Source organism: Camelus dromedarius, chromosome 12, assembly GCF_036321535.1.
Source record: "Camelus dromedarius isolate mCamDro1 chromosome 12, mCamDro1.pat, whole genome shotgun sequence".
NCBI classification, from domain to species: domain Eukaryota; kingdom Metazoa; phylum Chordata; class Mammalia; order Artiodactyla; family Camelidae; genus Camelus; species Camelus dromedarius.
In genome coordinates, this window is record NC_087447.1 from 43,655,860 (window position 1) to 43,681,469 (window position 25,610).

The 25,610-nt window shown below is 49.1% G+C and overlaps 1 protein-coding gene across 8 annotated transcripts in view; it reads right to left on the reverse strand.

Moving 5' to 3' along the window:
* Positions 1 to 25,610, reverse strand: part of PPFIBP2 (PPFIA binding protein 2) — a 144,681-nt gene that overhangs the window by 26,857 nt on the left and 92,214 nt on the right. For all 8 annotated transcript variants that reach the window (XM_064492609.1, XM_064492606.1, XM_064492605.1 and 5 more), the window contains 8 exons: positions 15,413 to 15,505; positions 11,145 to 11,256; positions 9,029 to 9,090; positions 7,812 to 7,887; positions 6,336 to 6,439; positions 4,421 to 4,488; positions 2,810 to 2,867; positions 1,731 to 1,772 (listed from right to left, as the gene is read on the reverse strand). In XM_064492609.1, the coding sequence (XP_064348679.1) occupies positions 1,731 to 1,772; positions 2,810 to 2,867; positions 4,421 to 4,488; positions 6,336 to 6,439; positions 7,812 to 7,887; positions 9,029 to 9,090; positions 11,145 to 11,256; positions 15,413 to 15,505 (615 nt within the window). The remainder of the gene's footprint in view (positions 1 to 1,730; positions 1,773 to 2,809; positions 2,868 to 4,420; positions 4,489 to 6,335; positions 6,440 to 7,811; positions 7,888 to 9,028; positions 9,091 to 11,144; positions 11,257 to 15,412; positions 15,506 to 25,610) is intronic.

Consider the following 25,610-nt stretch of genomic DNA (forward strand, 5'->3'; position numbering starts at 1 on the left):
TTCAGTATCTTGTAGTAACCTACAATGAAAAAGAATATGAAAAGGAATATATGTATGTGTATGTATGACCGAAGCATTGTGCTGTACAGCAGAAATTGATATAACATTGTAAACTGACTATACTCCAATAAAAAAGAAATAATAAAGTATATGAGAGGATGTATATATGCAAACACTGTGTCATTTTATATAAGGACTTAGCATCCACAGATTTTGGTATCTGCTGGGTGCTGGGGGAGATCCCTGCAAATGTTGAGGGATAATTATATATACATAAAAAAAAAAAACAAAACTGAGAACGGAAGGACATGACTCCAAGTTCCATATCACAGAGGAGACATGAGGGTGGGGAAGGGCTTGCAAAACAGATTTCCACTGGTGTCATCACACATGTCCCCCAAGACAGGGCAGAAGCAAACCCAGGCCTCGGATGAGGGCTGCCCTGGGAGCTCGCCGAGGAGCTGAGATGTAAAGAGGGCAGAATCCAACACAACGACGGGCATCAAGGGCGGCCCAGACCTGTGAGGAAGACAAGAGGAACCGAGTGCAACAGAAAAGGCTCTCAGCTCTGGTTCAGCCAAGAAGCGAAGCTGGGAGGGAAGGACCCGCGGCGGGAGAAGGTGGTGCCCCGTCAGGACCTGACACAGGAAACAGAAACACCGGCAGCCCGGCCTGCGTCTGCCGTCCCTGAGAAGGACACTCACGGCCACGGGGACGAGAGCCCGCAGGAGCCGCAGCCGTCCCGCGTGCGCGCACAGGCAGCCGTCCCGAGCGCAAAGAGCCCCGGCTCTGAATCGCACCGACTCAGGCAAAGCCCTTTCTCTTCAGCCCCTTGGAACCTCTGTTTTATTGTTTCTGAACAGACAACAGCGATCCTGGCTCAGGCCCGAGGACAGCACAGGAGGCACAGAAAGTACCACATGCCCAAGGCTGGAGCGATAGCAGGTGACCACCAGCTCAGGGCCGGGGTCGAGGAGGTGGGGGCAGACCCCACCTGGAGTATCACGCTCTAGGGAGGCCCAGGGCTTGGTGCAGAGGACACACCGAGGACCCGGTGCTCATCCTAAGGAGACTGGGAACTTGAAAGGTTTGGGGGCCTGTGCACACGAGAAGGGGGAGGGCCAGAGGGACGTAAGTTCTAGAGCCGTCAGGAGCGGGGGAGACTGAGTTACTCCACGGGCTCCACAGGGAGAGTGGGGATCAGCGGGTGCACTTTCTAGGGAAGCCCAGGGGTGCACCTCACAGAGCTGGGAAACAACGCAGGTGGTGTCGTACAGCGTCATGAGCTCTCAGTCACTGAAAGCAGGGCCAGACGCCGATGTCGGGGGATGCTGCAGAAAGATCCCTGCACCCGCCGCTGAGTTTTCTAACCATGACTTATCAGCACTGAAAAGATAAGACATCACACTCCTCTATGTGTGCGCTGGGATTACATCATACCCCTTGCCAGCGATCAGATCTGCACTGTCTTGTTAAAGATGAATTTCTCAGAGCCTACAGGATGGAGGAGATAGTAAGAAATCCTATCTCACAGCTACTGGAGATGAAAGCATAGGGTTCAGCTGGGCGCACATGAAGACAGCGGGAGAGAGGTTTGGTCTTTCCTCCCGTCCTCCTCCCCCTTATAGCTGACATACTTTAAGGTTACCAAAGCTGTAACCTGCACAATGGAAAGACTCCGGCACACAGTGTGACCTCACAGAGACAAGAGGGACATGCAGTTAATGTACCTTGGGTTCTACCACGGGGGAGAGTTGGTTCCCATCGACACACTACGGGATGGCAGGGAGGATTTCAGTTATGTGGAGAAAAAGAGACCTGTGTTAGTCACGACAACAACTCAGGACCACCTGCCTGCTTCAACCTGCAAGGCTCACCCCTCCCTACCCATCTTATTGTCATGTCATCACCCTCCATGGAGGAAACACAGGTCACTGTCCAACCCCAGGGGCACACATCCTTAGCAGCTGCAGCAGTATGGCTCTGGGGCACACGACCATGGGATCAAAGACGCCACCGGCTCCAGCCTCTCTGGTTTTCCACTGTGTCACCAGGGAGGCTGGCGCACTGCCGGACACCATGGGATCTATGCAGCAAGGTCAGTGAGGGTGCTGTGTCAGGACAGGACCCCAGAGTCCCCAGAGACCTCACCACTCAAGAGCCTGCCACCCTCCCCTCCAGCAGCACAGGGGTCACCCACCTGAGCAAGGACTACCTTCACACAAGAGGCCACAAGGCCCTTCCCATGTCCTCATGTCTTTCTAGACTCTTTCCTTTTTTTTAATAGAGGCACTGGGGATTGAACCCAGGACCTTGTACATGCTAAGCACGCACTCTACTACTGAGCTATTACCCACCCCCACCACCCAGGCCTCTAGATTCTTTAAAAAGTTTCCTCTCCGATCTACTTTATCTTATAACCCATCCCAGGGTCATCACCTTTATCCACATTACATCCTCATTCAAAATCTCTGCACACTCCCTGAAGAAACAGGGCCAGGATTCAAGATCTTCTCCGGCTCCATCCGACTCATGGCTCTGACCTTACCTCCTCCTGCTCCCCACCGTTTCCCAAAACCCACCTGTGCCCATCTCAACATCTTCCCTCATCAACTCTAGGCAGTGCGTCCTGACTCACCCTGCCTCTCACCTGACTGGTTTTCTCAAGATGTTCACGTAATTCTAAGCCTCCCAGCAACTTGATAAAAGCCTCCATGAGCTGGGACCAGCTCCTGCCTGTGTAGCCCAGCACGGTGCCGGGTGCAAAGAAGGAACTCAGTAAACATTACGGATAGACTGATGGGCTGACCTTATCCACAGATCCACTTCTCAAGTCTTCCAGACTACAGGAGAGTTTTTTCTGAGCCCTGGAATAATACAAAAGAACGTCAATGAGGAAACAGTTACTGGAAAAGAGGCACCTGGTACCATTCATGCAGAGGATGTTTCAAACGTTTAACTGATAGTCTGTCCTGGGCTTAGGGTCAAGGTCAGGGGAAAAAAAGACCCTCTCATCATAACCATTACACGTAAGATGAGACTGGCCCACCTTGGGGATGGCCTGGTCTGGCAACATGCTAATGAGGGTACAAGAGCATCACTTAAATCCAAATCAGAAGTCCTTGGTGTTCCTTGAAAAGCTAGAATACACTCAGTTCTCCTACATCAATGCAAACTAGCTATGGTATGGTCAGAAGACAGCCAGTGTCTGTGAGGACAATACTGCCTTGTCTGTGAGTCTGCGAGTAATCCATGGAGGGAGGTGGTGTCACTTTGGAGTGGGGACAAGCACCCCCTGCTGGGGCCCTCCAACCCTCTGCTCTGTACGCCCTGACCAGTCTGCTCAAAGGAATCTGCTTTCTCAGGGGCTATTTTGCAGAGAAGGGCACCAATTAGTTAGAGAAGAGGCAATACCACCAGTGGTCCTAAGGGTTACTCTGTGACAAGTCTCCCTGGCAGTGACATTTCTCAATTCATATGGATAAATCATCATCTGTGAGTACATTAGTCTCTTGTGAGTCTGGTCAGTGTGAGTCACTTGGTGTTGACCTCCTCCTGAGTGAACTCATAAACCAGCTTTCTTATTCTGCCAAATCAAGGGCTGGCCAATTGCCCTCCTCGACACTGCTGTTTTTCTCTGGGGCTGAAGGCTCAGGGAACAATGGCTTCTGGAAAATGGGGTTCTGAGAGCATAAGTTCCAGAACTCTGGAGATTCAGCACCTTCCGGGGCACTTCCATCCTGCTCGTGGCCATCTTCCCCAGACATCCTGGCCGAAAGACAGCCTGCTCTTGGCGGTGAAGCTCCAGATCCCCATTACTTGGAAGTATGTTCTAAAGAGCTGACGCACGGAACTAGAAATAGGTTCATATTCGACGGAACCAGTCAGATGGCCGCTGACCCCGCAGGCCAGCCCACTGCAAGCTCACTGCTATGTGAAGCTTCCTCAAAGCAGCTGGACCGATTTCCCTGTGTGGAGAAATGGCCCTACTGGGAGAACGTGGATTGTCACAGGGCTAGACTCCCTCTAGAAGGGCTGACAGAAAAGACAGGCACACATCACAGGATGCTCTCAGCTCCGTGGGGACACTGGAGGACACAGATGAGGTGCGGCCACCTCTTCTCTGAGGCCCCAACCCCTGGCCAGGGCTTTTCTCAGAGACAATGACCTAGACCCTCAGCCTGCAGGAAGGGAAGCCCCTCTGGGGCCCGGGCAGGTAGGCATGGCTCATGACTGCTCCACCACGTTGGCCCCACCGTGGCCACTGCTGGGGCCTGCAGTGCTGCCCGGACAGTGGCAGGCCAGGTGTGGCCAGGACACGGCGGCTGTGCTCCCCGTGCACGGCCAGCCACTGCCATGTCAGGAGCCCTGAGCGGGTCTGAGGGCAAAGCGGTTCCACAGAAATGCTTGGGTCCCCTACCTGGTTTCAAGTGATTTCTGTGGTAGTGGAGGTGGCCCCATGGCTGGAGAGCTACATCTTGGAGACATCTGCATGGGGAACAGGAGAGTCACTGAGGAGCACGGTTACTGTTCAGAGACCACCCACCATCCTTTCCCCCTCTTGGGACGAGTCCTCTTGGGGAGGTACATTTCCACCCCCAGGGTGCAGCCCTGGTAGCTCTGTCAATTTTGGTGCCTGGTGTTTTTAAGATGCCAAAGACGAAGATACATTGAACAACCTGGGCCAACCTGCCTCGCCTTCCAAGGCTTAGGTTCACCTCCTAGTATTAGAGTCCTGCCAAGTCAGTCCTGAGACCTGAATCCCTGGGGCTTTTGCCACCCCTGCCCTTTCTGAGCTGGCTCCTTCAGCTTTTCCTTTCAGTGAGCCACCATGTACCCTTTCAAAAAATCCCTTTTTGGTGTAAGTTAGCTGGAATTGATTTCTGTTGCTTACAGTGAGCAACGCTGCAATTCATACAGTTGTTCAACAAACATGAGCAACACATACTGGCTGCCAGGCCCTGTGCTGGGTGTGGGGCAAGCACTCCCCACATAAGGAAGGTAGATGAGTTAATTAAAGTAAAAGATCAATGCAATATTGTCCTTCTGGGACCAATACCTATAACATAACATGGGGATGGGGGGAGGGGATCCTTCTTGTTGGTGGACAGGTTAGGAAGGCTTCAGAGGGGAGAACACTTAAGCTGAATCTTAAGAAATGAGAATGAGCTAGCTGAGCGAGCAAGTAAGAGGCAAGAGTTTCACAGGTGGAACGAGTTAATGGTGGTGGATAAGGACGCGGTCTGATGTCTTCACTGACTACAAGGACTGCCTCTCTTCTCTAGAGCCCAGGATCTTTTTGGTTTATTATAGCCCGAAACCTGGCATTATAGTATGTATGGTTGTTAAAAACTTGGGCTCTTGAGTTCAAATCCAAGTTCCTCCATCTACTTGCTGTGTGACATAGAGCAGATTACTTACCCTCTCTGAGCCTCAGCTTCATCACAATAAAAGAAGAATCCCAATGGGGTGTCATGAGGAGTAAATGAGGTGAGTCACGTACAGTGCTCATCACAAAGACCACCCAGAGGTACTGAGCATTTATTATTTTATTATCTTATTTTTGCCAGCAATCTGGAATGCCTGCTGACCACATAACTGGGTCACTGGATGACACTTTTGCTCCTCTCTTAATTGAAAAGTTGAGCTGGACTGCTACGATCCTTTTTAGTGTGACTGTTCTGGAGTTTCCAGTGAGACTGTTTAAATCCTGGGCTGAAGCCCCTTCTACATCTGAAATCTATGTCTACAAGTTTATTTGCTTATTATTTATTGAGCCTAAATCCAGAGAGATTCACAGAACTGGACCAGATTTTAAAGAAGAGAAAAGGAAATCTGTATGCAAGTTAGAGGGGCAGGAGGTTGTCTATGAAATAGGAGTACATCATTTCAAAAGTTGTAGCCGTCCCTCTAAACGAGCAGGATGCATTCATTTATTGAACAAGTGTTTGTGGAATTCTACTGGGTATCATGCATTCTTGCAGATCCTAGAGAGACGGTGGTAAATAAAACAAAGGACACCTTTGGTCTATGCTTATATTCCCGAGAGGAAAGGCAAGAATAAATGAGGAACCAATTAAAAAAAAGCAAATTCCTATCCTTGGAAGTCCAGTAGCCACTATGCCATTCCTCCCAACCAGAACACAGCCCTGTGCCCTGGCCCCTTCCCTCCCTCAGGGCTCTCCCCCCATATCCTCTGGGGTTGCTCCACTGAGTTAACTTTTTTACCTGTCGAGATTTACACCTGGCAAGTTCCTGACTAGACCTTCCCTCAAGCCCAGGGTAAGCTGTTGGGGCCTGCTGACACCCCACATCATGGATGTAAACACACTTACCTCTGGTTTAAATAGTTCCTCGGGGCCCTTATTTGCAGTGTTCCACTTTCTGAAACTTCCCTCCAGTTCCTCCTCATTGATTGAGAGAGTTCTTTCTGAAGGGCCTGGAAACATTAATGCAGAAGAGATGATTACCATTATGTGATTTGTTCCGAAACCTCTAATTGTATCACAAAATCCCAACGTTATTTCTCCATTATTAAGAAGGATAAAGAGGGGGGAAGAGTACAGCTCAGTGGTAGAGCACGTGCTTAGCACGCACAAGATCCTGGGTTCAATGCCCAGTGCCTCCATTAAATCAATCGATCAAATTACCTCCCCCTATCAAAAAATATATATCCATTACAAAAAAGAACAAAAAAAAAAAACAAATAAAGGTATGCTAACAGTGTGGTTCAGAATATTCTTCAGGGCATCTGAGCCAAGGGTTGCCATGAGGGTCACCTCAATGTCAAAGCTCCTGCATGGAACAGAAAGAAGCACCCCCTCATCATTCCTCTCCAACCTTCTCAATTCCTTGGACACAGGCAATCAGGCCCTGACCTAACCCAGGATCTCAAAGGACTAGAGAAAACAGGGCTGTGACATGTGTGTGGGGGTGGCAGGGGCCCTGGGTGGCAACTAGTCAGCCACAACTTGGGCTTGGCTTCTTCCCAAGATGAGGCAGCAGCTCAGCCGGAACGAGGCCCCTGAACACCCTCCAGCAGCCCTCTCCCTGAATAGCTGTTTCCTTGGGTCTGTGATGGGAGCCCAGGCCCACGGCGAGAACAAGGCAGGCAGCCTGGCATACGCTCCACAGTGCCCAGAGAACAGTGATGCGGCCTGAGCGGTGCTTTCCGTCTAGGCAGCAGATATGAAACACAATCAGCTCTCACTCTCCCTGCCCTGTGACCTCCTGGGGGAACCCAGGGGCCCAGAAAATCAAAGAAGGCTCTCCAAGTGTCCCAGAGTCTGCTGGGGAAGCTTTTAGATTCTCTGGGAGGTGGAAAAGCTCTAATCCCCAGTGAGGGTACTAAACTGACTTCTGATCCAGGTTTGACCACACTCACTGCTGCTAAGAGAGATCCTAGGAAGATGCATAGATCTTCCACGAGTGAAGATTCCCAGTGGTTCAAGCTGAAGGCTTTCTTTTCTTGGTGACCTGGATAGTCCCCGGAAGTTCTGAACTGCCTGCCATTTAGCAAAATTTCTGCAAATCAACAGCTGCCAATTGCCCACTATCCAAGACCATCTAACCAGCTCTGTTCTTCAGCAGGGCATTTTCCCAAATAAAGATGAAAAATCTGGGGGAGGGTATAGCTCAGTGGTAGAGCACGTGCTTAGCATGCACAAGGTCCTGGGTTCACTTCTCAGTACTCCCATTAAAAAAAATAAATAAATAAAGATGAAGAATCTTCTGTCAGGATGGTCCCTGGATTTAACCCAGTGTAGACGGAATATCTCAGGGAGACAATGTAGGCTCCCCTTTGCCCTTACCTTGAGTTGCCATCACGATCTCCTTCACCCTTCGGTACTGGTTTAACAGCCCAGTAAGCTCCTCTATCCGGCGGTCCTGTCACAGGGTGAGATAGATATCTATATAAACAACACTGGTGGCACCGGTGGTGACTTCATTTGGGGCCCCAGGCTACGTTCTGGGCACACTAAGAAGAAATGCTATGTGGAACCCACAGGACATTCCAAAGGGAAACACAGTGTCCAGCCCCTTCCCAGAACCTGGGTTCTCACTGGTCTGCCTCCTAGGCCACTGCAAGCACTCCTGCCTATAGCTGAAGGCTGCGAGCCCGATCTCTAGTCATAAAGCAATCCCTGTTTGGCGTAGCCTTCGAGGAGCTTAAACATTTCCAGGAGCAGGAAACTCACTGTCTCCCTGCCCTCCTAAGGTAGCAACTGAAATCTGCCTCCTGATACCAATGGTGTCCTCTGGAGCCACATGCCACATGCCACATGCCACACACACACACACACACACACACACACACACACACGACTAAAATAAAGCCGTCATCTTTATCCCAATATTCTTACCCCCTCCTTAGGAGTCTGAGATTCCTTACACAAAAGAGGAAATTCCCAGAGGGATCATTTCTTTCAGCAAAGGCTAGGGACTCGGGAGGCCACACAGACTTAGAGTTAAGGTTGGGTATGACCCTCGCTCTGGCTATCTACTGTGACCTGAACTTGAGCAAAACCACTTAAGCACTTTGAGTCTCAGTTTCCTCATCTGTAAAATACAGAGTTGTGATCCTCTGGAGCTGATGTTTGTGCCAGGTAGGTGTTCCAACATTATAGAGGTGGCTGTCTTATAATTATGCAGGAATTCAATGTGAGGGACATAAGAAGACAGGGTCAGCTGACAGGTCTATCAGGAGTGTCATGGTGGGTCTGCCCGTGAGGGGTCTATCACCAGACTGTGCACACGGGAGACTGGCGGCCTGTTCTCAAGCTCTGCTAGCCATGAACAGGCATTGCCTTAATCTGTCTTTGGGGGATTCCATTTAGGCACAATTCCCAGGCATCAAAACAGGTGGCTGAGCTGAGTCTCCAGGAGGCAGAGGCGGTTCTCCTGACACTTCCCTGAGTCACTGGCCTGATGGGCACAGCCCCATCCAAAACAGCAGCAACCAGCAGGGACCAAACAGAACCAGAGATGTCAGCAGAGAAAGGACAGGGCCGTCCAATGGCCATCTTACCTTATCTTCGTTGGCAACAAGCAAAGTTTCCATCCCCATTTTCAGACGTTGAATTTCTTGGTCTAAAGAATTCAGGTGTAGGAAGAATTATTTATGTAAATGCAGGCAGCTCTTCCCACACATTAAGATGCTAAGACTTTCCGTGTGAACAAACTGCACGTGGGCTTCTTTATGTCCTTCAAGAGCCCACGATGGTACTGGCATAGAGTCAGTTTCATTAAATATTTGCTAGACTATTAAACAAGTGAACCCAGTATTTGTCTTCCTTATAGACACTTGTGGGGGCAAAAAAACCAAATGCCATTAACCCAAAGGTGACACAGAGGAACCTCAAATCTTTCACAAGCAACATCCCACAAGGAAACAGACATTTATCCTTTATAACTTGAGCAGGCATGTCCCTGGGCTGCTAATGAGTTTTACAGAGAATCATACAATCAGTCCCACGGATTGTAGCAAAGGAAAATTTAAAATAAGAAGAAACAACATCTACAGCTGAATGAACTGAATGCCATGGGAAAAGAAGTGACTATGTAAAAAGTTAATTGCAAAGGGAACAGTCAGAGGTGACTAACAACGTTTAGATGCATCTGTAACTACATTAAGATAAACCCTAAGGTTAAAGAAAACAATGCTACTTCATCACAAACCTACAGAATTGCCCTGTGGGCCAAGCCATCTGCCTCAGTCTATGATGGACAACACGGGGCCACCTCTCATTTTGGACCCAAGAGGGACTCTTAAATTCTTCCCCAATGTGTCTGGAGAGCCAGGTCAAAGGCCAAAGCCTAAAGGAGCTGGGGGGGGGGGTGGTATTCTGCCAAAGTACTGAGGGCTAGGAATTGGCACTGAGTTAAATTTTCCAAATAAGCCCTGCACCCATCCGCAAACTGGGAACTGCAAAGAGAATAGGGACGTCTGTGTAAGAACAGAACAGGAGACAAGGGCACAGAAGTACCTACAGGCACCCCATCTCCTTCCAACAAGAACCGGAAGAGTGGATTTACGGACTTGGTGTATATAGTCGTAGGGATTAATTCTCAGAGGAAAGTACAGAGTGCTGCTCATTATCTTGGGCTCTTGGCAGCTGAAGATTAACTTTGCAGCCCAGTTTGTGGTGGGAGAGGGCAGTAAGCTTGAGATGAAGATGGGCAAACCTTGATGCTGAGCAGCAAATGACCCAAGGACCAGCTCCAGGAGGTACCTGATGGTGGAACAGGGTAGGGCCTGGAAGGCTTGGGCTGCGGGGAAACATGGGGTGTGGGGGGAAGCCTGCCTGGCCTGGAAGTCATGGCCTGGGGAGCTCTCCATCCAAGTTTAGCATCACAGATAGTCTAGAGTATCTTAGAAGTAGCCTCATGTTAGGCCTTGGCAGACAGGTGACACACTCAATGGCTTGGGAAGACACTGAGAAAGGCTGGCGGAAGGATGAACATACTGGTTACTAATTTCCTTCTCCAGCCTAAGCCACTGTGTCCGGCTGCATGGCTTCCCCACCTCAGCCAGGGACCCAGGCTGAGCAGGGCTGGGGCCAAGATGAGGCTCGGTAGTAGGGCCAATCCACAGGGCTACGTGACCTCCTCCAGCATCATTTTGGAGAAGCTGGAAAGTGTGCGATCATTTTGTATACAAGGCAACAGTTGTAAATATTAAATACATATTAATAAGAATATTTGAAGATTTATCCTGTACCTTATTTCTTAATAAACTTTGTATTTTAGGGCAGCTTTACGTTTGCACTAAAATTGAGGGGACTTACAGAGAGTTCCCATACACCCGCTACCCCTACACAAGTGCCACCTCCCACACTATCAACATTTAGTACCTAATGGTATATTTGTTTCAAATGATGAACCAACATTAGGGTTCACTCTTGGTTTTGTACATTCCGTGGATTTGAACAAATGTATAATGATATGAATCCACTATTAAAGTGCCTTATCCCTTTGTGTGTGTTTCACCACAATTAAAATGTACCGCACACATCCATTCACACGGACTTGTTCGTACACGCATGCTGCACACAGCCGTACACACACTCACCCAGAGACACACATGCCCTCTTACAAGAGAGGGCCCAGGGGCAACTGCATTCGGTCGCAGTCGAGCCAGTTACCTTTCTCTGCATGGTCACTGTGGAGAGCTGTGGTCCGGGACAGCTGGCTGTGCAGACGCTCGATTTCTGCATCCTTCAATGCCACCTGCTCTTGCAGCTGGGCTACCTCAGCCTGGAAGAGCAACAGAGGCGCTGGATCAGCTCAGAGGGACAACCAGACCACGACAAAGTACCTCAAGTCGGAGCCCAGGGCCAGTGGGCCCCAGGACATGCTAGGAAGTTAGGAGCAAAGGTGCCAGAAGTGAGGTGAGCCGTTAGAGGTCTCACTGCCGTCCCCACAAAGCAGAGCTCTGTCCAATGAACGCACTCTTCCTGGCCATTCTGGCCATGCCCAAGGCTCTGGCCATCCACCTGCTCTCTCTCCTGCCTCCTCCTACTTGACCAGGTGCGTTCCGTCCTCTGCCTTCTGTAGCCCAAACACCACTGAAGCCTGAGGAAGTGGGATTATGTGCAATGGGAGGGCTGCCCTTGGTCCAAAGATGGATATTCACTTTCTGGACAGGCTCTTCCTTCCCCCAAAATAGTCCAGCAACAGCATGTCCATGCAGCACTGTCACAAGAACACACAGCTTTCATTTTTCCACCTCATCCAGGAAACACAGCAGAAGTCAAATCACTACTAGGAGACAAAGAGTGAGCCCAGAGTTCCCTCCCTCAAACTCTCCCACCCTGAATGCACAGCCACTGCCTCTGCCCAGCCTCAGACACCTATGCTCCTTTACCCCAATGTAATTACAGATGTGCATTCAGGTGTGCAGAGTGTACATACTTTAACAAATCAGGCACGTAAGCACAACACAGTTGCATAAACACATTCACAGGGGCAGCTGCGGTGTGTGGTTCCCAAGTCTCTACTAAGTCTAGCAGAATAAATCTTACACTTAACAGTAGCTGTGGCTGCCCATGCCTTCCCATACTCAGCACTGAGGACGTCACATCCCAAGAGGCACACTCACACTGGCTTTGGAGTCCAACAAACTTGGATTCTCTCATTTCCTAGTTAGGTGACTTTGAGGAGGTGAGTTAAATGGAGTCTTGGCTCATCTATAGAACCAGGAAAATAGCATTTACCCCATGGGGCTGGAGTGAGGATTAAACATGATAATGGTTACGGACAACTTAGCCTAATGCTCAGCAGATAGACAGTTCTCAATAAATTTTATTTACTATTTACTATTGTTGCTCTCCCCCTGTTCCCTCCCTACAGATAACTAGCCAGGTCTTTGAGCATCAAATCAGACTAAGCAAGGGAGGTGAGAATGGACTCCCAGCCAATCAACAGAACACACAGAAGCTTCTACTCTGGGCACCATCTCCCCATGTGGTAGCCCAATCACGTCCCACCTTTATTCCTCAAGGTTATGGTACGGGCTGGTCCTTTCCCAAGATAATCTTGGAACAGCTCGAGTAACCAAATGAGCACTGGTTCTGTTGTTGACTCTACCAGCAAACAGGCCTGTGTACAGTTTCAGGACACATGGACTGAGCACCTACTCTGAGGCCTGCCTCTGGGTGAGGTCATTTATTCAAAACTCTGCAGATCAAGTAACTGGGCCCAACTTCCTGAATGCAATTTCCACAGTGTAGGCCAGAAACGGCAGGTGCTCTGTTAGGCTTATAGAGGCATCTGCCCCAAGCCGGGAAGTCTAAGTCGACAATAGCCCAGAGGGAACCCAGGGCAAAGCATGCTATTGCCATGGCCACTGAAGCTCCAGCCACGTGGCAAGAGGTCTGGGACAAAGATGAGATAGGCACTCAGCCCCACTACAAGTGCTGGGCTTTCTTAAGCCCGGGAGCATGCCCTACTGCCGCTGCCCTGAAAGGTGAGTCACATTTAGGGACTGAGAAGCTTTACACAGGAAACTGAAGAACTTTCAAAACAGGGCAGGTTTTTACTGCAGGGAATTAGGACGAAGAGGGGAAAGAGCATGAGTTTTGGAATGACATAGATCCAGATCCGAACCTCACCTTGCCTACTCTGAGCCTCAGTTTCCTTACCAGTCAAATGAAGATAATCAACCGACAGGCCTCCCTGGGTTATTGTATGGACTGAATGAGAACCTTTGGGCAAAGGGCTTGATCCGTTCCGGCACACACGAGGGGCTCCAGACCTGGTCATTACTGCATAACCTGTCGAGTCTCAAAGGTCTACAAGCCAAGGCCAAGTACTTAGGTGATTTAAAAGAGTTGTTCGGTTTTGTAAGAGAAGGTGGTGTGAACAACTTCAAAGGAGTCGCTTGAGGGGATCACAGTGATGCAAGGTCCTGAGCTATTTGAGAGTCAGTCATCCTAGACCTGGGGACTGTGAAACAATCCACAAGGGCACCCTTATGCTAGAGCAGGCAGGTAGCTAGGTATGAGCAGAGAAAGGGGGACACAGGCCAAATGGCAGGAACTGGGCAAAAAAGGAGGGACACGGGCCAAATACAGGAAACCATACATGATATAAACAACAGGGGTCCTTGGGCAGATAGAAGAAAGCAGGAACTTTTGGACTGGTAAGAAATCACACATTTTGGGGTGATAAGTGACCTGGAGGCAGATGAAGAAAAGTGGAAAAAGGCAGAAATCCCCAGTGTCCAAATGTAACCTTTTGCTCATTATGCCCTCATTTCAACAGAATTAGCCTTGCAGATCAGAAGTACCCATCATGCACCGACGCCATGACCCTTCCGATCCAGACTAAATAAGGACAAAAATCCCTCCTCCCCTTGGGTAGGGGTGTTGGGATGAACATCAGGGAATATGACCCCAAACCCTTCCCTCCCCAGTGAATATTCCACCCATTCATTTTTACAGCCTATGTAAGCATCTTGCCAAAGAAACTCAGGGCAGCTGCTCACCTGAGCCTGTCTGCTCTCCCCTTGAGAGCGAACTATCACTTAATAAATCCTCCCTTTACTTTCTTGACCTTTGTGTCTTGTCTCTGAATTCTTTCTGGGAGGAGTCAAGTACCTAATTGCCAGCAACACTTAGATAAAAGCAGAGCTACAGATGAACAAGCAGATTGCCTAGGGCTGGTGCTGACTAGCTGTAAAATCTTGGGAAAGTTATCTAACTACTCTATGCCTCAGTTTCCTCATCTGTATAATGGTTAAGAAAATTATTTTACATTTATACAACACGTTCAGAGTTTCCTTTTACTAGCATGGTATAAAATTGTGTATAAATTATCAACACTAAAAATTAAGAGAGAGAGAGATAGACCCAAAGAGAGAAATGCCTGGAAGGTAATATTAATAGTGGTAGCTCCTGGGTAGTGTGTAAGTGATTTTTATTTCTTTAATTTTTTGTGGTTTAAAATGATCTATAATAAGTATTATTGTTTTTATCATTATTAAAAGTTACAGAGAAAATAAAACTGAAAGTACAAACTAGAGGTTGAGAAAACTGTAAGATGAAATGCCCACCGCTGAGGCCATCCAGTAACCCACGGGGGGCGCTGCAGAACCCTTAGTGGAAAGGCAGGTGTGCACCCATCCAAGGCAGCCCAGGCCAGCTCCTCAGGCAGGAAAGCTGCCTCAGGGTTTTAGAACTTCCCTTCCCCAACCCTAGCACACCCCACCCCCATCCCCAGAGAACTCTAATTCTGTATTTTAATGTGAAACTTCCTCATGCTTAAGTGACAGCTTATTTGACATTTTTTTAATACAATGTTCTGGCCAAAACAACAAATGTATAGGCTGAATCCATCCATCTCAACTACTACAGGAAATGAAGGAAGAAACAAAGGAGGGAAAGAAAAAATTTACTTCACAGAAGAATCTATCGTTGGTGTCCTTTAAATAGCAAGCTCCCCAGTTCGACAGAAACATGATTTGGTTTTTTTAAAACCAAAAGTATATATCATCTTTTTAGGAATTGCTAAAAATAATGCATGTCTCTTTTTAGAACTTGATGATTAGAGGGACTGCAGAATTTAAAATGATGCAGCCAAGATAATGTTGGCATTCAACTGCCCCAGGACTCATCACTCCCTCACAGAGCCCCTGCTCCGCCCAGCACCAGCCTGGGGCGCTTTGGGACACAGAGAGAGGAAGGAAACTCAAGTGATTTCAGCAGCTCACAACCTCATGGGCTTTCCCTGTGAGAAGAGCCCTGCTGGATCAAATCTGTCTGCTTGCACAACCTGGGCACTGTTGCGTGTGCCCACAGTGGGGTCAGCTCTCATTTCTCAAGCCTCGGCTACTGCAAAGCCCGAGCTTGGACACGGACCCTCCCCACTGGGCCCCCGTGCCTCTCCATTAAACATCAGAACCGCCTTTTACCTTGGTGGCTTTCAGTTTCCACTCATACTGATTCCGTTCATTTTCCAGCTCTTCCACCTTGACTTTGAGGTGCCGGAGCTCTTGCAGCAACTCCTAGAGGGGTGAGGAAGAAAGACAAAGCTCTGATGATTACAGAGCAGGCTGTTCCCTGGCTCTAACCCTGGTCAAGCTCATGCACAGAGGACGCCAAGGCAGGAGCAACTGCGTCATGCCCACACTGCAGCTCCCATCTTTAAACACGGTCTTTGTTTCAGGAAAAGCTGTATGGCCATTAAAAAACAAAGACCAGGGAGTTCCAGACAGAACACAGAGAAAACTTTCTTCTTCTCAGAACCCATTCTGCTCACCCCTTTCTGACATCAGCGTTCCCTGCAGGGTGTGCCCAAATCACCCCCGTGTGGGTGGGTAGGGGGCAGGGCAGGCAGGATTTGGGAGCAAGAGAAACAGATGCAGAAACGAGGCAGCTTCTTCCAAACAAGGTAGGGAGAAGCAGGCGAACTGGGGGCATCTCTCTTGCTGGGGGCGGAGGAACCCAGAGGAGGGGTTGGTGATCCTGAAAGGCTTCACAGAGGAAGTGACAGCCAGGAGGATTGATACAAAACACCAAAAGGACAAACGCTGAGTGTGAGATGTCAAGGCCGGTTGGGGTGTTCCAGTTCAGAGGAGGGGGCTGACTTGAAGAAAGGAGGGAGGGAGGAGGTGTCTAGGAACAAGGCAAAGACAGCAGGCACAAAGGGAGATAGCCTGCTGGGCAAGAGCAGATGATGGGCAGCATTTTGTGGGAAATGAGGCCTGGAGAGTAAGGAGGGACCCATGGTAAAGGCTTTGGGATAAGAATATGATGAGTTTTGATACCATTCTCTAGGCAGTAGGGAGCCACGTGAAGGTTGCTGAGTAAGGAAGGCACATTCCAACAACTTGCCCATGGGGGACCTGGAAAATCAGGCCTTATCTTCTGACCCCAGGACCCCTGCTTTTTAAAGTAACCCCTCAGTAAAGATGACACCACTCGGCACCTTTGTCCCAAATCTAGGTTCCCTTAATGGACAAACAGTCCTGCTGACTGGTTTCTAACAGAAAAATTAGTATAAATGTGATTACTTTCATAGGCTTTCTGAACTCCAGACTCACAGGACAAACTTCCCACTTAGCATCTCTACATGGACGGCACGTAGGCATCTTACAACTGTCATGGCCCAAGTGGAACTCTCAGCGCCTGCTCTGAGACACCCCTGTCTCACCGAAGGGCATCTCCACCCACGTAGGCAGCTGCGCCAGGAACCTGGGCTCCGGCCCATTCATCTCCTCCTCCTCTGCCACCCCTACATATGAAAGTTAACCCCAAGCCTTGTTCATTCCACCGCCAAGGAAATCACTTCAGTCTCTCATTTCTTTCCAACTCAACCAGCACTCGTCCGATCGAGCAGTTCGTGTTAACAGCCTGGACAGTCTTTCCACTGGTTGGTCCTCTGCTGTCTTGCTCTTCTTGAATCCACTGACCCCCATGGCATCCAGGGAAACAATACGACTAAAACACAAATCTGACGCTGGCCCCTCCCTTGCTCCTCAAAGCTCATAAACTTTAACCCATGACCAACACAGGCTGGCCTGGCCCAGCACCCTGCCTGCCTCTTTATGACTGTTTCTCCCCAGTTAGGCCCCAGCCAAACCACATACTTTTTGGTTCCTCTTTCTGACTTGGACTTTCACACACGCTGCTCGCTCTCTCTGGGATCCCTGCCCATCCTTCAGGCCTCCCGGAGCTGTTATCCCAACCCCCGCACCTCATCCCTGTCATCCTCTCTTGTGACATCCTGCATTATCTCCTACATCATTTGCAATTAAACATTTATTGGCATGACTGCTAAGGGCTACTTCTCCTCTACTGTGAACTCTGAGTCTTGCTAACCTCTGGCACATAGTAGGTATGCATTATCTCCTGCTAAATGAAAGCATGAAATTCAAGCCATCATTTCACTCGCCTGGAACTTTTTGCATTCTGAGACAATCCACAAGAAAGTTACATCGTTTACACTTGAATTTTGTAGGGATATTTACTAAGATTTTCTTAGAGCTAAAGTGAACATTTGTTGACGCCTTTTTTAAAAAAAAAAAAAAGTCTTCTGAGCTAAGATTATTGCCTCCGTGACCTGCAACATTAGACTTTAAGGCCTATCGTGACTTACAGCAGACCTAGGATCATTTTCTGAGAACACTTCTGGCCCTGCCTGAGGGGACACCGGGCCTGCTGATGGCAGAACCTAAAGTGTGCAGGTTACTGTGGAGAAGCTGCCACTGTGGGGACACAGACAGAGCACGATGATCTCCAGGCGCCTATAACCCCTTGGGCGTATCCTCTGCCTTCTGAACTATCTGCTGCCCACTGTGGGCTATAAACACAGGAGCACACTGTAACTTTTTACGAGTCTCTCTGGGGTGACCCACTCGCCGTGGGGCACGCCCAGCACCCTCTCAGAGCTTCCCTTTCCAAATCTACACCTACATCCTGACTCATGTTTCCCACCCATCGAGCCTCTCCCCTCATGCCCAAGTCTGGATAGAGATTTTCAGCATGCTCCCCAGTCCAGTATAGATCATGGCAACTTCCTATGGACATGAGTACTGTGACCTTGACCTTCCCTCAGGCTTCAATAGTGGGCCTTGGAGACACAGGCTCATCGCTGTGCAGCCGCCACCATGTAGGACCTGGTGACACCAGTGCGAGGGGCCCTGAGGTGTGAAATCCCTCACAATGGTGTCCCCAGGTCCTGCGTGATGGCAGCTATGTGACGATGTGGGAGAACTTTTCCGGGAAATCCAGATTATGACAATTGTCACAATATATGGAAACTTGTGTTCTATTTTCTCACTGGGGATAAATCTCTTTAAAAATGAGCTTGAAATGATTCTTTCATGTTGCTGTTCTTTTCCTTAATTAAAAAAATTTTTATGTATTTATTTATTCTTTAAAATCACATGGAATGAAACTTCATTTAATCTCCCAGCCCAGGAGAAAGAAAGGGTCTGGGTCGTACCTGGGAAGGGGAATCCTGAAGCTTCCTTTCGCCCCAGTGCCCCAACACTCAGGCACCTGACACACCTCATTCCCAGCCCTGAGGGAGGGGAGTGCTGCCACCCGCCAGAGGGTTGGCCTCACCGGCTCAGATCCTGCTCTGGTGAGGGTCACAGAGGTCAGCTCACATCTGGTGGAGAGTGAGTCCCGAGCTCTGCCCAGGGGGAACCACAGCCCCGTGTTAAGCCACCGCACACTGTCCTGGTTAGGAGAAAGCCCAGCCCCTCTGCCAGTGAATCGCCCCACACACGCATGCGCTGATATACTTAAGCGTGCTTCCTACAGGCGACCCCTCCCAACAGGCACAGTCCTGGCTGCGGGCCTGGGGCGGGGCTGCGGCCTCCTCCTCGGGGCGGTCCCTACTGAGGGAGAGGCGCTCTTGAATCTGCCTGTGGATGTCCAGCTGCAGCCTACACATCTGCTCCTGCAGCTCACTGATCACATTCAGAACCGACTGTAGGGAGGGAGAGAAAGGAGAAAAAAGCACTCAGGGTCAGTCAGCTCTCAGGCACAGCACTCCTCAGGAGGGCAGCACGGACAGAAGGACGGACGCGTGCAGAGGGGCAGCGGGCGAGGAGTGGGCAGCACCCAGCAGTTGCTGTCTGTGACCACCTGCTTTCTTCACAGGAACCAAAAGACGTGGCATCTTTCCCGAGTTCTGCCCCATCTGTGGGCCTGTCTTGCAGTTTGAACAGCCCCCTGGCTGCTCCTTCGTGCCATACTGGGGGCCATCCTTGCACATCAATATCTGAAGCTCAGAGTCTCTCAACAGCGGAGACAGGTTTAAACGGTTCACACGGACACTTCCCTTCTACCCAAGCCCATGCTACACTTGCCAACTCTGTCCCCAAACACGCCACTCTGCTGTGCACAGGGGACAGACGGCGCACAACACACTCATGCATGCTTATATGTCCCCAACCCTAAGCTCTTCCTCGTACCCGATGCCAAATCTTACTCCTTCGCTTCCCACTCCAAAACTGACTCCTTCGCAGCCTCAAGAACATTTTGGTCTTTCAGGGCAACTTTGGAAAATCCGCAACCCTTGGAATCCATACCTACTCGATTCTGACCCTTGCACTAGCAGCCCTATTGGGCTTTCCTTTAACTACTCTGCAGACATTGAGCGTCAATTCTGCAGGGACCCAAGGCCACAGGAAGCAATGGCGCTCACAGGTGAGTGGGGAGAGAGACACAAATAACAGTCACAAAGAGCTGTAAGTGCTCTGCTGAGAGGACCACAGGGCTTTCAGGGAGTAGCGAGTGAATGCTTCTGCCTAGGTCAAGAGGAAGGGATGAGACGCGCCTAAGCGATGTCAAGTAGGCATGTTCTAGCCCCTTTGCCTGGGTGTGGGAATAGAGGAGACGAGGAGTGACGGGCATGGGGAACAGGGTGGATGACGATGCCACTCATGGCAGCAACAAGCCCAAGAGGTGGGGAGGACTGTGAGCATCCTATGGGGAAGGTATACAGAGTTAAGGAGACAGTTGGCCATAGAGCCAAACAGAGCCCAGGGTGGGTGGGGTGGCAGCCAATTCAAGCGTTTAGCCCCTCCCTGCCCCCCTTTACTGGTATTCTGAACACCCGTATCTGGTACTGAGAACCATGCTAGAAAGAGGTTTTCCATCCACGAGAGAAACAGTGTTTCCTAAAAAAAGAAGAGCTCCTCCCCCATCATCTTGTTGTCCTGGGTGGCAGGCGGACCTGAGGGTCTGGGTGGCAGCTTGGGGCTGAGAGGGGCCTGGGCTGAGGCCCCGAGGCCAGCCTGCTCTACTCCCCAGGGATGCCACTTGAGAGCACAGTGAGTGCAGCCATCGCTGTCATAAGGGGGCCCGGCCCCTAGCCTCCCAGCAGCCCTCCCAGCTTAGCCTAGAGGCACTTCCTTACCAGGACTGCAGGATCGGGTTGGGAAATCAAGGTGACCCTTGCGGGCCTGAGTAAGTGCGCTGGACCCCAGGCCTCTACCCAGCTCCGCTGTTGCTGGTCCCTGAACCCTGGTGGGACACTTACCAATGGGCTGGGACCACACCCGCGCTCTGACTTCTCACCTGCAGACACTGGGCTGTCACTTGCCCTTTGCTTCATGTGCCCCGGGGCTGTGAACCCCTTGCTGCCTGAGCTCAGATGCCTAACAAGGGCAGAGGATTCCTGCCTGACTGGCCTCAGCCACTAGGAGTCACAGTCTCGCCCTGTCTCTGCTGCCCATGAACTTGGCCATGACGGGGAGACCGCCTACGTTCATTCTGTTCCTGATTTTTCTCCTAAGAAGTCTCAGTCTTTTGGTGCTTTGATCGTTCAGCAGGTAGAGCCACAGGATTACCTATGAGGACTGAGAAAGTGGAGAGGGAGGCATTAAAGAGGGAGGAGAGGAGCTGGAATTGGCAGTCCCAGGTGGAGGGATTAGCTAAGCACAAAGGGAAAGCAAGGTGGGGGTCCAGGTAGGTTTCCAGATAAGAAACAGGACATCGAGGGAGATCCTCCCCGATGGTCTTGTTCTTCTCTGTAAAGGAGGCAGCCAGGTTGCCTGCTAAAAAGGACACAGCAGTGAAGCAAAAGGGGGTCCAAATTTACAACAGTCTCTATGAGGCATGGGAAGAAAAAAGTTAGCTGTGGATAAAAGCAATGCTGGAAATTAACCAGCATTGAGGTGGTTTTTTTTTTAAACATCTAACCATCTAATCAAGAACACTGGGGCAGAAGGAAGAATGAAGGTTTATTAAGGATGGAGTCAAAAGCAATCCCTCAAGGTAACGATCAGCCTTCATCTTCTCAAAGAGGAAGACTCAGCCTCTGACCAGTGTCGAAGCTCTGACGAGTCACAGTGGGATGCGGTGAAACGTGAACAGGCTTCGAACCCCTGCAGACCTGGCTTTCATCCAGTCTGCCACTGTCTTCACTGAATTGACTGAGACTTAGTAAGTACCTGGCATGGGACCTGGCACACTGAGGCCCTTGATAAATGTGAGTTCACTTTCCCCTACTGCTTTGCCTGTCGCAACCAAGCATTTGATTCACAAGAAATGAACGAGAAACTGGGAGAGCAACAGAAAATACCTCAAGGTCATAGGGCACAGTTAAGGCCCACGTGACACTGATCGATGACAATGAAAGCCCAGTGACTCCACATCCCCCAGGGTGCTCACCTCACTGGCCGCTCTCCTCCAGAATCTTTGGTCTCTCCTGGCCCATGGCCCTTCCAGTCTTCAGACTTGCTCTTCTCTCTCTTATGTAAGTTTCAAGAACTCCACTGCCCTCTCCCTTGTCTTGGTCCCTGTCATTACATCTCTCAAATGAGGAGTCTAGACCCACTGACCCTGATTTTCACCACCTCATTCCCGCCCTCAGTCTCCAGGGAGCTCTAGCCCCCACCACACAAGGGGCACCACCTCTTCCTCAGCGGCCCCCTCCTGGTCACATCCACATGCGTGTTCTCTGCCCTCGAGCTGCGTGGCTCCCTTCTGACGTGTTTAGCTCCTCACCTTCAGCAATTCTGCACTACTGAGGTTCTTCTGGCCCCTCTTGGACTCTCTTTCTGCCACCTTATCTATCGCTCCAGTCTGCGTAGGTAGGTCTTTAAGAATCCCAACGTCAAGTGCTCCATTTAGTTTGTCCTTGGCTTCCTGTCATCACAACTTCAAGTCCTTCTATATCAGCCTCCAAATGGTGGACTGAAAATGCTCATCAGACAGGAGGGCTATGGGCAGATGATGTGACCCTCTACAAAATACCTTCCTAGAGGTAGTCTTAAGGTACTATTCATTATCATTTGGGTAGCATATGCCTATTTTAGCTCTCGCCCTATATTCCTCTGCCTTATCCACACAAGACTATCCCAAGCAGTGGTTTTGCAATGCCTTGCTGAAGTGCGAGTTTACCAGGTCGACCACCACAAGATGCATTCCCAGTTAAACCAATGAGGTCGATAGGATGTAACTCACTCTTAATGGACACAGACCTCTCTCTATTTTGTCTTCTAGCTCCTCATTAGCCATCGTTGGGTTGACCTCGAACTCAAAAGACCAAACTTTATAAAACCTTTTTAACTTTCTGTGTGAAGAGTAAGAGGAAGGAGGAGGAAGGGAAGGAGAAAGGAGAAGAGAAAGGGGAGGAGAACGAAGATGAAGAAGAAAACAGTTACTTCCAGTTTTTCAAACTTGCTTGATTCCCTGATTCCTTAAATTTCACTTACAGCGAGCAGTTTAGGGACGGCTGTCCTGAGTTCTATGCCCTTGTCAGAGGCATCAGTGGAACCAAGCCCATTCTTTCTTTGAGCTTCTTGAGAGCATAACTTTCCATTGTCCTCAGCATTGTCCTTCTGTGTGGGGCTTGCCCTTCCTGGTGCTGCCCATGAAGGTGCACTTTGATCTGTCCTTTCTATCTTGTACAAGCCCCTTCGAAAACTAGCTGGTGCCTCTAAGCTTTTCCTTTTTATTGGTATTACTTGTGAGATTACATGGCCAGAATTCTATTTGTAAGTAGTTCAGTATTCTTGAGGCATCTCTTCTATTCTACTTCTGACCTTTCAAAGTATGATTTACTGAAGTCTAGGGGGCATGTCTGACTATGCTGAGTTTTCCCCTCCCTTGCTGTCATAAGCTCTCAAAACAACAATGGCCACTCTCTCTCTGGGTACCCATCACTTTTTCTTCATCGACTAGTTACCCCCTTGCTTCAGCATCAGAGCTAGAGTAGCAGTTTTCCTGCTTTTCTTTCTCTACATTCAGGGCCAAAACTACCAACAAGGTGGGGAGAAACAGAAACCAACCTTTCTTAATACAATATTGGAAACTGACTAGACCTCATAAAAACTTTAAAAAATAAAAATAAAAAACCAACCTTCCCCATACTTAGGTGTTTAGCTGGAGGAAGTTTTTAGCAGCTATCCAAATTGCTGCTCCCTTCCCATTACTGGCCCTTGTCTGCCTCCATCAGTCTGGGGATCTGTATCAGAAGTGCATCTACCTTCCTCCTCTGCTCTGTGTGACCATGTGGGCCCCCACCCCCAGCACCTCTGCACATTCTCCTTGAATTCTCCCCATCCACGGGGAGGTGTCATTTTCCAACACAACTACCCTCAGGCTTGGCACTTCAACTTGCTTTCAGAACTTTTTACCTCCAGGGCCTCCACCTCCTCTCTTAACAGGTCTGTTTCTCTCCCATAAGGGCAGAGCCTTTTGGCACCTGTGTTCCACTGCTGGGACTCACATCATCAAGTCTGGGTGATATTTATGAAGTTCTTATCACTGTTCTGTAATCTCAGCTTCCTTTGTTTATTACTCCTGCTGCGCTAACCATCAAAGTGCTTTTTTTATGGTTCTTTCCTATGTGAAAACTACCGGGCACCTCCCATCATCCCAGGCTTTCCCAGCCCATCCTACGTGCTAAACTGGTTCACAATTTTACTTCGTGGCTTCCCTCACTCCTCCTTCATGCTCAGTTTAATAGTTTCTGGTGCTCTGACACATTGCTGGTGGACATACAACCTCTGTATCTGTCAGAATTTCCAGTGCATGTACCCTTTGACCCTTCAATTCCACTTCAATATCCTCACATGTCCAGGAGTATTCACAGTAGCATTATTTGCAATAGTAGACACTTCGGAACAACTTAAATGTCCACAAAGGAGAACTGGTTAAGAAAGAGACTCAAAGGACACAGAAAATAAACTGTGGTTACCAGGCGGGAAAGGTGAGAGGAAGGATACATTAGGAGTTTGGGATTACTAGATACACACTAATATAAAAAAAACAGATAAACAATAAGGACCTACTGTACAGCACAGGGAACTGTATTCAATTTCTTGTAATGGAAAAGAATCTAAATAATACATATGTATGTATATGTTTAAAAAAGAACTGATTAAATAAACGAGGGCATAGTCAGATGTGAAATAATATGCAAACATAAATATGAACAAGGAAGTTTCTTTCAATGTACTTGATCTGAAGTGAACTCTACTTGACTGCTAAATTTAAAAAAAAAAAAGGTCCAGAATAATGTGCACTTGTGCAAAAATGAGGGAAAGAATTTAACCACATAAATCCGCTTGTCCAGGCATACGATAACTCTGAAGGACGCTAAACAAACTGACAACATTGGTGCCTGACTGATGGCTGGGGGACAGGCATGGAAGGAGAGGTTCTGCTACACATACCTTTTCGAACTCTTAAATTTTTCATTGTCAGAGTAGGTTTCCTATACTAATATAAACGGATAAGTAAAATAAAAACAAGAATAATAAAACTCTCCTAGTTAGGCCAGCTGTTCTCTGAGCAAACACAATCTTCCCCACCTTTGTTCTGTACTCCACGTTCATCCTTCCAATTGCCCCGGTTCAGACATCAGAATCCCTCCCTTCCAGAGTCCCACTAGTAGGAAGAAAGTCTGACAATCCCATCTGTGCAATAAGACACTCCATTTTTTGCCAGCAAATCCTAAAGATTTTGTGCGGCTCTCTTCATGCTTGTGTGTATCATGCACCAACTGGGCTGACTCTGTTCCCCTGCTCCCCTCTGTAGAGGCTGCTCTAGTACTACACGCAGGACCCTTTGGATCTCCCTGCATCCCCAGTGCTTAGGAAAGCCAGATGCCCTTCTCCAAGGAAGATCCCTCCAAGGGACACGCCTTCTACAGATGTGCCACCCAGAGGTCTTCCTTTGCCTCTGGATCTCTTTCTTTCCTGTTCCATCCTCCTAATTGTCATATTTACTTTCCATGTCCGTCACTTTTCCTGCAGTCCTGCTTCTCAGGAGTAAACCTAACTGGTCCAATCTTGGGTCCCCTGAAACCACCCAGAACCACTGCAAGAGGCTCAGGAGAAAAGGTGAAGTAGACAGGAAGTCTAGTATTCACCCATATCGTATTAGAGCCACCACTGACTGACCCCCGAGCAAGGATGGCTGGCAGATTGTCTCCAATTAACAAGAAACCTGCACCTCAAAGTCCTCAGGGTTATAGACAAACATCTGTAATCACTTCCACAACTGACTACAGGGAAACAGGATACTGGTTTAGGATAAAACCTGAGCTACACGGAGAAAGTTTGTTTCAGATCTGGCTACCTTAAAAAAAAAAAAAAAGTCCTACTTTTTTTAAACCCGCAAGCAATCAGGCCTCAGGCTAAG